This window comes from Lissotriton vulgaris, chromosome 11 (genome assembly GCF_964263255.1).
Source record: "Lissotriton vulgaris chromosome 11, aLisVul1.2, whole genome shotgun sequence".
Lineage (NCBI taxonomy): Eukaryota > Metazoa > Chordata > Amphibia > Caudata > Salamandridae > Lissotriton > Lissotriton vulgaris.
The window spans coordinates 108,816,413-108,828,988 of NC_141699.1; the positions used below are offsets into that span (position 1 = coordinate 108,816,413).

At 41.8% G+C, this 12,576-nt stretch overlaps 1 protein-coding gene across 7 annotated transcripts in view; it reads right to left on the minus strand.

Annotated features, from left to right (window-relative positions):
- Window positions 1-12,576, minus strand: part of DEPDC5 (DEP domain containing 5, GATOR1 subcomplex subunit) — a 592,834-nt gene that overhangs the window by 576,726 nt on the left and 3,532 nt on the right. For 5 of the 7 annotated variants that reach the window (XM_086942813.1, XM_086942812.1, XM_086942810.1 and 2 more), the window contains exons 2-3: window positions 1,211-1,316; window positions 286-373 (exon numbers count right to left, since the gene is read on the minus strand). In XM_086942813.1, the coding sequence (XP_086798939.1) occupies window positions 286-373; window positions 1,211-1,268 (146 nt within the window). In that variant the 5' untranslated portion in view covers window positions 1,269-1,316. Of the gene's footprint in view, window positions 1-285; window positions 374-1,210; window positions 1,317-3,182; window positions 3,284-12,576 lie in introns of those variants that run through there. The other 2 variants (XM_086942808.1, XM_086942807.1) reach the window with 1 other exon arrangement.

The window sequence follows — 12,576 nt, forward strand, 5'->3', positions numbered from 1 at the left end:
AAAAAAAACTCTAACTGCGACCAGGCTCTTTTGCAAAGATTTAGACCCAATATTTAATGGGCTGAAAGAATGAACTAATTCAAGACACTGCATGAGAGAGGATGGACACAAAAAGCTCACCCTTTGGAAGCAAGTATTGAAAACCATCATTTGCATTATTACCTCCATCCTTTATCCATTATTCTACTCTCTGTCACTCAGACAGTAAAGAAGCATGTGTCCAGTCTTTCAAACCTTGACAGCTACCTGCAAAGCATCCAAAAGCAGCAGTGGAGAGATACTCACCTATACTCGTCGTTTGGATGAGCAATCTCTACTAGGTCACCCAGCTTTATGTGCTGAAACACCTTGGGGTTCACCACCAGCTCGTCATCTGAAAAAGAAAAACAGACAGCACTTATGGACAAGCAGTATGAACAGTCACCAAATATTCACTGCAGTAGCCATATACTGACTTACTACAGTTCTTAGAGGACTGAACCTTCTAAAGTACTGACAAATGTTGAAGGAAAGGTATTTTGATTGGGTGGCATTGTAAAGTATATATGTATGGAATACAAAATAATACATGGTCCTATTTTTTAGATGATTCATCTTCATCTGGTGCTTGTTTAATAATGTTTCCGTTTAAAACAAGAGAAAGTATATACATAGCGAAAGAGGGAAGTGACAACGCAAAATGTACCAAGATTTCCACTTTATCTGTATAGTTGGGGTACAAAGGCCATACTTGACGTTCATAATGTCAATAAAGTCGCCAGTCACAAACTATGCCCTTCTTCCCACAACCCCTTGATGTAAAGTCTTCTCCTGAGATGGCAGAGCATTTTAAGTACTGTGTCCAACAAACCTTGAGTTTCCACTCAAGAGGTAAGAAAAACAACGCAGTTAGTAAACTCCAGAAAAGAGAAGACTTTATTCAACAATTCATAGGCAGAATATGTGCATATCCCGAACAGACACTTATGCTAAAGTTTGCACTGGACTTGAGAAAATATATCTAGAACTCGTCCCACTACATTTGTGGCATTTGGACCTGAGGTATGGGCATGTTATATCTGTGTGTTAGGAACATCATATTAGGAAATAGTTATACGTTTATTGGTGTTTCTTATAGCCAGCTCCCAATTCCATCCAACCAAAGAAGCAGCACCAAGATGGTTATCTCTGAAGAGAACATTTAACAAAAATATGTGCTGCCAGTACCTACCACTGCCCCCAAAGCCCTTCTTGTGGATGACCAGCTTGTAAACTTTGTTAGTTCTCATGTTGCTCGTTCTAGTTGCTCTCAAATGACAGAAGGTAGGACATTCGGCCTGTGTGAATAAAAACAAGAAAACATAGAGAGTTGTTCAGTCAAAAAGTAAACGTTTAAAACCACTGCCCACGGCCAAAGAGTTCGTGACCTATTCCCAGAAACACATTCTGTCCCAATCTGAAGCTGGCAGGAGAATGAAGTGGGGTTGCAGTGAAGCCATAGCTCTTCTCCAATTTTGCACAATGGTTTCTGAGAGCACAGAGCTATAGGGCAGGGTGACCAATGCAATGAAAGGGGCTTTCGTGTTTTTTTGACTTAGGATCCACCACTATTTATTTTTTGCTGTGTCCTCAACCAGAGACTATTCTCCAAAGATTCTCAATCATGAAAGCCATCAGAACCAGGTTTCTCGTTTATGAAAAAGAAAACATTACATTTTTCACAATTGTCACTCTCCAAAACCTCAGCCCCATTTTGTTTTTGGAATTCGAATTAAAAACTAAGAAAGCCAATGGGTGTGCCCTGCGAAGTTGGAGCGATTGCTATTTTTCTTTTATCGCTCACTGAAAGCTTATGGCATAAAAATAATAAGGACGACATGCCACTGACAAAATATGATGGTCTTATTATTGCAATAAACACATTTCAATAAAAAAAGTTCACACACGCTTATAATTTGAATACAACAGCATGGGTTTTTCTAGCAGGCAGGTATAGAAACCATTTTCAGTTTTAATGCACATCACGGGAAAATTTGATTTATCTTAGTGCAAACAAAATATATTATTGTTTTTTTAAATAATGTAACAATAAAATACAGTTTAAACACTTACTGACGACTAAAAAATTGTTAACAGATAAAGAATGTCAAAAAACATTTACAAGTAAACTATTGTCCTACCAGTCCTGGCACTGAAGTGGACATCTTTTTAGGCAGATGTGCACAATGTATCAGATTATCCCCACTCACTGTGCAAGAGAACCAATGGATTAAGAGGGGAGACCACTGCCCCAGGTTGTACGCTGCGGTGGACAGAAGCAAAATGTGGATTACTTAACAGGCCACTGGATAAAGAGGACTGACCCAAAGCTCCTCCATATATATATATATATATATATATATATATATATATATATATATGCATTTTTAATTGGGACTTGTTTAATGTTGTTCTTAACCAAGCCATATAAACAGATTATGACGAGTTAGATACAGTGGAGAGATAATAGTTTGGTATCTTTAAGAGAACTGTTTTAACTCATTAGATATTAACTACATTTCTAGATACGTTAGTTCAATATGGATTCTATCATAGCAACTGGATCATATTATGTGTGTGTGTGCCACATTCACCAAATAATTAGCAGCACAATCAATAGGCTTACAAAAGAACCACAAGAATGTCTTCAATAAATGTACAACAGGACGTTTGACACAGATGACCAATCTGTTGCTTCTAAAATGTCCTCCATTATGGCTCTCACTTACAAAACTTGGAGGGATATCAGCCCCTTGGTGAGTGGACACCAAAGGGTTCCAGCTTATTGCATAACCACTTACCTATAGAGTCAAGGTAGAAGATGGCACAGGGGAAGGAGGCTTACAGAACAAAAGTCAAACTTGTACTAATTTTGAGAAATCCCATAATGTGTGAATTAATTTTTCCTGTGCTTTCGGGCACAGGCCCACACACAAATTCAAATGAAGAAAAAATGTGTACAAAAAGATACATGTGTTTGGCGGGATACATGACAATACACACCAGGGGAAAAAACACCTATTTATTATACATTAAATTCTCGCATATATGGCCTTCTCTTCATAGAGATCATACGATTATTAAAACGGATGAGCTGAAAGGTTCTCATGTGAAAATGGTTTGTCTTTAGTTCATTCAAGAAACAATGTTGATACCTAACTCACATTGCAGAGGTGTGTCTTGGAACTGGGGGGTGTACAAGGCATCTCTATTTTAGGCGTTGCTGCACCATAAAGTATATTCTTATTGGTGCTCTGAAGGAACCATTGATCTACTCTATTTGAGGTTTTATATAGGGTGTAAAAGGTCAGAATAGGCATTAGAGCACTGTACACAAGAAAAGAATGAATAGTTTAAATCAACAAAAATAAGCGTAAAAAACATGTTATACACATCACATGTAGACAATAGTATCAGTAGGGACAAATTATACCATAATTTCACAAAAATATAGTAGTTGCCCCAAAAGTCAAATAAAATTTGGACACAAGCATATACTAAACTTGGATAAGTACCGACCACCAATGTTCGTCCTGTCGGAATTCAATTCTTTCAAATTAAAATTAATGATGGGATTTTGGGCAGAGGCAGCATATCACAAACATATCGCTCAGTGGTAATAAAAGGTCTCCACCCAATTCCCATCTGCATAAACAGTAGAGGGCGGACTTGAGCTCCCAGATGATGTGGTGTCGATGAAGGCTAAAATGGCGTGGCAATGCTTGGAAATGTCATCTAGACTCTGCCTGATCCAGTTTAAATTTCTTCATAGAATCTACTAATCTCCAAAAAGGTTATGGGAAATAGAGCTGAAGGAGTTATTTATGCACATCACATGCAAATGGTCCTGCATCCAACCACTTTGGAAATATGTGCAGCAAACACCGTTGACTGCAAGTAGCATCCCAGAAATTCTCACGTCCAAGATCGTCTTACTGGGAATACAAGACGAATCAGGGGACCCAGTAGGGCTCAAACACTGATTGGGCATGGGTGCCGAATTGCAAAATGCAATGTCGCCGTGCTCCAGCAACTAACTCAGAGGGATGGATCACTGTGCCACCCTCGAGAGAAGGGTATGCAAGACCCAGGAAATGGCTGGCATGCATTTCCTTATCACGGAAGCATGAAGGCACAATTTTTAGTGTGCTGATGTGTGACCAGGTGCATCAGATGAGGAGGCCCGGTGTAGTCTGGGATGTTTAGAACTGATATTTGGTACCCTGACAGATAATGTAAAGGATCCTATACAAGCTGTGACTATGTTTTTCAGGCCCTTCTTTACTCAATATTACCATGTAAATGTGGACCAGATGCTGGCTGTCGATGGTTGTGTACCCTTTCCTTTTACGTGCATAAAACCAAATAAAATATAAATAAAAATATTATTTAAAAACATATATTAAAGAGGGGAAAATACAGATGTTTCAAATATATATACAACATATTGGTGGATATGAAGAAGATATGGGGGAATCAATCAACCAGAATCATAAGAGGAAGATAGAGAGCCGAGATAAAATAGCTTTAGGAAACTGGAGGTATCTAGAGTAGAATGGCCGCTATTGTGAGTGATAAAGAACCGAATTATCTCAATGAACGTGAGAGGAAACAAGTTAGGGAGAAAGAGAATAGCCCCCAATCTATAAGACTCATCTTTCTGGGATATTTAGCTGGAGCAACAGGATGGCTGTCCTACACAACCCTCTGCTCATGTAAGACAGGATGGCCTAATAAAATTTGTTGTGCTTGGTACTTGGACCAAGACACCTGCATAAAAAGAAGCCTTGATTAAACAAAAAAAGAGGTACGGGACTCTCTACTGATCACTAAAATCCACCAAACCAAGACTGGTACAATTTTCCAAGATCAATTGGTGACACTTTTACCTCATGGGACCTTCACAAGAAGTTCTGCACGAAATTCGTTTTTTATATATATATTGATGTGCAACAATATCGACTTCAGAATATCAACTACCACTATATTTCCAGGGTTGGTTAATAAAGGCAGTGTAGATTTACTGTTCTTAACTCAGCATCTACTTACCTTGATAAAATAAATATGTATATATACATATAGATGAAAAGTAACAAACAGTAAATCTACGTTTACTTATATATACTTATCTTGAAGATATAGTGATAGTCGATACTCTGGAGTTAAAATTTTTGTAAGTTAATAATTTGTGCCTTGATATATTGTCATACAACCTGAAAGGGCGGAAATGACAGTTTGTTGCCCGTTGCTACTGATTCAGTTTGAGCGAGGAATCAATTAGGTCCACATTGCAAGGACCCGGTTAATTCATTCTTTTTTGCACATCTTCCTGTTCATTGTGCACTTGCTGTAATCTATCAGGTTTCTGAAAGATTGTGCTTTAAAATGTATTCTGCTTTAATCTGCTTTCACTGACTGAGCTAGTATTGTTAGATGTTTCAACATAGCTCTGCCAAAAAGCCAGGCTATGTTTCAACCAGATGACTGACTTATCTCATGCATTATATCCTCTGGATGACAGTTTTGAACTCTGTTCCTAGTTAGGAACTTTATTGCAATGCAACTTTCTGAAAGCTACAGGAAAGACAGACCTTTTACTGCATCAGTTTACAAGGCCACATAGTCCTGTGCAATTGAACAGTCACAGGGATACAATGTGAGTGGTGAAAGGTAAAGCTAATATCCGTTCAATCACCAGGAGGATCCTAACTTATATGCACAACATAGTGCAGATTCCATGTGTATCAAGGATATTTATTCTGGAAAGTGCTGAACACTGCCACCTTGGTACTGATGATAAAACGTAGGAATTTAGTTATTGTGCTGGAAGTTGTCTTATAATAGATTGCCGATTCAAAGTCCTGTAGAAGAATAGTAACATGGGATATTAAGCATTAAGATCATCCTGTCCTGGTACAGGAAGATCAAATTGTGAACGTAAATAATCATTCTCACTCCTCTAGCCCAGGCTGTTGTCTGCCGCTTTTACTGCCCGCAGTACCTTAGTGACGCACCAAGGAGCTGGTGAAAGCAAAATGGAAGACAGGTGGGCTCTCGTATTGCTTCCACCAATGCAAACCAAAATGACCTACTGTGTGGCACAAGGAACAGTTAAAATAAGCATACTGCTGGTCTTTGTGGACAAATAAGTCCTGTGGCTGCAGTATATCTTGCAGAAGAAAAATTCCTTCCAGACATAGGTCCTACCTAGCTTTATTCTGAATCCAAGAACTATGTTCAGAACCTATAGCTAATCTGTGACCTTTGCCCGATCAACCCACAAGGACACTCTCTCTCGTACTTTTAGAAAGGAGAAACTCTTAAAGGAAGCAACTTACCTGTGGATCCTCTGTATTATCCAATATAATCTCTCAACAGAAAGAACGGTAGCAAATTTTAATCCCAGTACAGGAGTGCCTATCTACCTTATTGCCAAATGTATAAATAAAAAAACGTGGAAAACTGCAAGATAGGCAATGTGACCCCCTTTCTGCGCCAGTTGAGGAGACAACTGTAGATATGGATGAGGAAGTTAATTTCATCAAAGATTGCTCAAAACAGCTAAGCTCCATTATTAAAATATAAAAGAAAAATTATGCGAAGGTCCAAAAAGAGTTCTTCATTTTCTTTATGAAGCTACAAAACAAAATATGAACCAATATTCGGTTACTCTGCTGCAACAAAATAGCTTACATTGTTTAAGAGACGGATTTCTGATTTAGTTCACCTTTGTGGACTGAGAATCATTAATATGGAGGCAATTGACCATTCATTCAACTGCAGGATATTTGCTAGCAGTCCAGTTGGGTCTGTGATCCCGCCTGATAATGTATCTCTCCTCTTTCTTTATTCTTAAACATATTCGGACCACAAAAAAACAGGCACCTGGAATAGTTTCAGCCAAATCGTGTTAATCCTTAGAGGTCCCTTTGAGTAGTATTTCATTGGTCCTGGCAGAGTAAAGTTCAAATGGTACCACCAAATGCAATCTCTAAGATTATTGGGTGACTCCCTGAAAGTTTCAATCCTCTCCCCAACTACCGGTCTTGGAACTGCCAGATATGACAAATCTATAATGTGCATGAGTTTGTGTCTGCCAGGATGATGTAGGCATGTTGAAGCTCTTATTCATGTTGAATGATCTAAGCACTTCAAACTAGGATATCTCTCTGCTCTGGCACAATCAACTATGAGTAGGCGAGAGAAACAGGGCAGCAAAGGGTGAAGATGGCTGTGATATTGATGACTGATCAAGCTCCTGTTCTTTCACCCGGTGAGGAGTTTAAGAGCTCCTGAGGTCCCTAGTGAGTGAGGATCTGCCCTGCAAAATCCTGCACCATCACAGCAGCTGACAACAGACTGTGCTACTCCTGGATCCTCGCTGCATTACTACACTGGTTGCTGACACTGGGACATGCAATATATTGAGGCAAGACCAAGTGGTTTCTAACAGCTACAGCTGGGTCTCACTTCCCCCTCAAGGCTGTAAAGTTAGCAGCCATGGTGGACAAGTGGTAAGGAGGAGGTCTTTAAGCCACGAGGGGTGAGAGCCAGGAGTAATGCATATTAATCAATCTGGCTTTTTGAAGTGTGCTACTCAGCCGTGACAGTCTCAAGACATAGGTGCTGTGTCGGGCTTCATCTGATGCAGAGGAGGTGTCCGTTCCAGGTCTTGCCCGCGATATAGGAGAAGGATCTGCCACTCGCTCTAGCCCTGTGGATGAGGGGGACCGTGGCCAAGGCTAGGTCGGCAAATCTGAGGTTTCTCTTGGGAGCGTGGAAGGAGATTCTTTTGTTTTGGTATTGGGGTCTGGTGTTGTAGAGGGCTTTGTAGGCGTGTGTGAGCAGTTCAAGGTTTATTCTTTTTTCTACTGGGAGCCAGTCGAGATCGCGGACGTGTTGGGTGATGTGGTCATGTCGTGGAATGTCGAGGATGAGTCTGGCTGCAATGTTCTGGACAGTCTGGAGTTTGCGGCGGAGTATTTTGTTGATTTGAGTGTAGATCGCGTTTTCGTAGAAGCATTTGGATGATACAGCATTGATCTGGCGGTTCATGGTGAGCGAACAGTAGAGTATGATGCAGAGGTTGTGAGCGTGGCCAGTAGGGGTGGTTGGTCGGTTTCCGAGGGGAGGGGGCCACCAGGTGTTGTCCCATGCGGAGGGGGTGGAGCCAAGGGTGAGTACTTCTGTTTTCTCCAAGTAGAGCTTCAGGCAGCTGTTGCTCATCCAGGTTGCGAAGTACTTCATCCCTTCTTGGAAACTGTGCCAGGTGATGTTGGGTTCCAGATTGGGCGGACACTCCTGCATTCAGTCAACACATCACATACTTACAAAAAGCAAAATATTGAATTTGCTTTTGATCCATTGGTGGGGGAATTGGAAACACTGTCTGGAAAGGGGAGTGTAGTGTGGAGATAGAAGAGGGACAAAATAAGATCAAGGTCCAGTAACTACAGAGACAAATGAAGAAATCCGAAATGATGATGTAGAAGATTAACACGTTTAAAGGCTGTGCAATACAGGAACTGTCCTGATTGTAGGGTAGGATTAAACACCTGGACAATATGAGAAGAGAGGAAATGCTTTAAGTTCGGATGGGTGGGAGTATGTGGGTACCTGTTCATCGCCCAGATGGAACAACTACTGAGGAGATCAATGATGTGCTCAAAGGACCACTGGGGTTTCGAGATGAGATGGAATTTTGACCAGGGAAGAACACTCTGTGAATCTCTCCTGAAAAGAGTAAAGAATCCACAACAAGTAGTGTTTCAGTGACAAGAGGGAAAAGACTCAATGAATGAAGCAGCGCAGAACATAGTGAAGCTGATCGAAGACTGATTTGTGTTCTTTCCTGATCTTATTATGTGTCCCTCTCAAGGAAGATAGGACTCATGGAAGACCCTCATTCGCTGGTACCAAAGGGGGTGACGGCATCAGTGAGATTCCCTGGCAAGTTGAAGTTGGGACATTGGGGAGGAGATACTGATCTACACAAGTGGGGTTTACTTTGGAACCTTGCAATTAACAGGGGTTGCTCCTGATGTTCTGCACTGTGAGGGGCGCTTGCTGAGGTTTGGAGTCTGGTTTAATGAATGTGGGCAGGGAAAGTATGTATGATGGGGTTCTTGTTCCTTATTTTCTTTTTTCTACCTACATGTTGACTGTATTCCTCTGCACACTCTTTCACCGTGTGGACTTATTTTCTGAATTTTCTTATAATGAAGTTTGGAATATTGTTAACCTGGTTCTCTCAGCAGAGGGTAAAGTTGCAAGACTGACTGATGGCGACATTTTGTAAATCTGAATGTTCCCCTTGTGCTCAACGAATAAAAAAATAAGCTTGAAAAAGCAAGTAAAAATCAGACCATTGCTCCATCTATCGATGGACAGGAAGCATGGCTCCAGTATTTAAACAAAAATCGCATCATTATAGGCAAATCTCTCAGGGCCTGGTGCACACACCGTTTGTCTGTGAAGAAGTACTGCTTATTACCTAAAGAAAGACACCCCAAAGACTGAGTAAGGTATGATTTTTCCAAGATTAAAGTTTAATGAGTGAGGCCGTAATCTCTTTTTATGTAATGCAAATATGAAATGGCCAATATGAGACTTAATCTTAGCGACTTCACCCACTACTACTTCCTTTAGGGCCTCTAATTTGGCGAGATCTTCTAGGAGCATGTTCCACTTCAAGTAACGGGAGTTATTAGAACATACTAGGTCCTGTGTGACCATCTGGTCCTCTCTAGGGTACTCAAGTATGTCATGAAGAATATGTAAAGTCAGGCACAGTGGATTGTGGTCACTTTCAATCTTGGCCTTCACTTCCATATCTTCTAGTTTATTCCAGAGCCTTACATCTAGAAGTATATAATCTATCCTGCTTGCCGATCTACCATTATCGAAAGTATTTTCCCCCCTAGAATCTGACACTGTCCGGCCATTTGCTGCTCTGAGTCCTCTTGAGAGACAAAAGCTTTTAAGTTGTATTGCTACCGTACTCCAAATCTTGACTATAGGGATATCTAATTGGGGTATACCCCACTTGGTATCCTCGTCTTCGGCCAGGACTCTATCCTCCTCGCCCAAGGGCTCGAAGGTGGTATTAAAATCCCCGCCTATTATTATATAAGAGGGGTCTGGTAGCTGTTCAATATTCATCTCAAGGCACGATAAGGTCTCTGATGGTTTGCCCCTGGCTACTCCCCTTGCATACAAATTAAACAGGGCTAGTTGGTGACCATTTTGCCAGGTAAAATCAAGAGCCAAAATATCGTTAGAGGATATAGACCTTTGCTTTACCGAGCAGTTCAGAGTTTGGCGTACCCATATTAACAGCCCCCCCGAGGGACGTCCCACTCTATTACTAATTGCCGGGACAAAGAAATTTAAATACCCTTGTCTAAAGATTGGTACAGTAGACCAAGTTTCTTGGAACATGATGATATCGTACTGATTAATAAAATCAGCCCAATCGGGAATATTTAACTTATTAGCTATTCCAGCTATGTTCCATGAAATGATTGACAATTTTGGTTTAGTCTGCTGTAAGAACGTCTGGACAGTGTCGGGGATGATTAATGATTCTGCAGGATCTACTTCTAGCATTACATTTTTGTTCAATCCCGTTAACAGCTCAACTTCTTCCAATGGTTTTCCCTGTTCCCCCTGGGCTCTATTTTGCTCTTCCGGGCCGGAGGTGCAAGGTTTCTCTGGGGCTGAAAGAGATTCTTCTAACATCAGGGACCTATCACGGCCTTGATCCGACCACAAGTTCAGGGTAACAGGAGAAACATATGTGAGTCAATCACACTCATTCAGATCCGTTAACACAGAATATTGGTTATCCAAAGTTAGCCCCCACTCACAAGCTGGATTGGATCTAGCCCTTCTATTTCCCACTACAGTCCATTTAGTTCTTAATATACTGGGTTTTGCTACTAGACCCCTTCTACTGTAGAAGAAATCCAGTGTCAGTGGAACTATTTCAGCTGTCCTACGCTGTGGAGGAAGAATGTTCCGTAGGACATCGGGCAGGACATCTGGGCCCTTAAAATTCAGAACCACGCAATCCCCTTGGAATTTCTTTGGTTTAGTACCTATCCACCTGACTCTTCTTGCTGTGAGCAGATCGTCTGCTAATTTTTCCTTGCCCCAGGGGGATATATGCATGTTACTACTCAACCACTGTAGGGCCTTGTTTCTTAAGGAATCAGGTGACTCAATCTGACCAGTTTTCAGCAGGGGTGTGTTAGCTAGTACTAAAATGAGGGGCGAGGCTTCGACAATCAATTCAACTGGGGCAAATTCTGGATTTGATGTCTCAATACTGCCATTTCCCATTAGTTGCGCTGCCTCAGAGGGTGGATTCATATCAAATGCAGTGTCATTCCTAAGACTAGCGTGTAGAACCTGGTCTGAAGAGGCTTGTAAACCAGCATTCATAATCGCCCCTGATGACAATTTCCCCACAGTCTCCATTTGGTCAATTTTTAGAGCAACTAGGTTTGGTAATTCACCCACCCCCTCGTTGGTTTTTTTTAGGAGAGACTCTAACTTGTTGACCTTGGTAACTAATTGGTCAACCTTTGATATGAGGGGTTTCATTAAGCCTAACAGTTTGGACTCTAATGTGCCCATTAGCTTAATTAGAAGTGCGTCCTCCCCTTCTTCATTTTCGTAAACCTCCTCCCTTATCTCATCCTCTTTCTTTCTTTTTGCTCGTCTGGGTGGGGTTGCAGGTTTGTTTTTAGATGAACGTAAGCCACCTCTTCTGGCTGGCGCCTTAGTAATCCCTTTTTTAGCTCTTAGAGCGGGGACAGGTGTTAGGATGGTGTTAGATTCTATGACTTCCTCCTCAATTGTCACAGATTTATCTTGATCATCTAAGTTGATAAGGTCTGCAAAGGGATCAGATTGATGGTCCATAGAAGTCAATGAACCATTCGATTCTAGGTGCTCAATTAAGACTTCACTATGGTCAGAGACAATGAGATCATCAGTTATAGGCTGGGATACCCCTGGTTGGTGAATTTGGGCACAAGGCGGCGAGTCCCCCATACCCAGGGAGGTCCTCCGATTATTATTAATCTTAGTCACTACCTGAACTAAGTAGTTATGCATGGTATTAGCCGGAGTGACAGGCGTTTTTTGTTTAGACATAGTGAACAACCGACGTTTTACAACAACACGGCCCTTACACTAATTAACTAACAATAGGCCAGCCACACAGTAAATGTACAATTGCTTTACCTTGCCACTAGACAGTTTTTAGAAGGTGGAAGTAAGAGGGTAGGTCCAGTCCAGTCTCTTTCGGTCTCGAACGGGCTAAAACGGGCCCGCCCTTGGCCCGGGCTTCGCCCGGCGTCCCGCTCGCGTCCCGCGAGACGGGGGTGATGCGCTATTTGTGCGCCTCCTGGCGCGCTGGCGACGCTGATGACGCGGCGTGCGCCGCTAGGCCTCCTGGGAATTGGAGTTCCCTCGACCGCGCTCCTCTCGGTCACCTCGTTCTCCCAGGTGGTGGTGGAGACGGGCAGCGCGAGGCGGGAGGCGGGAGGG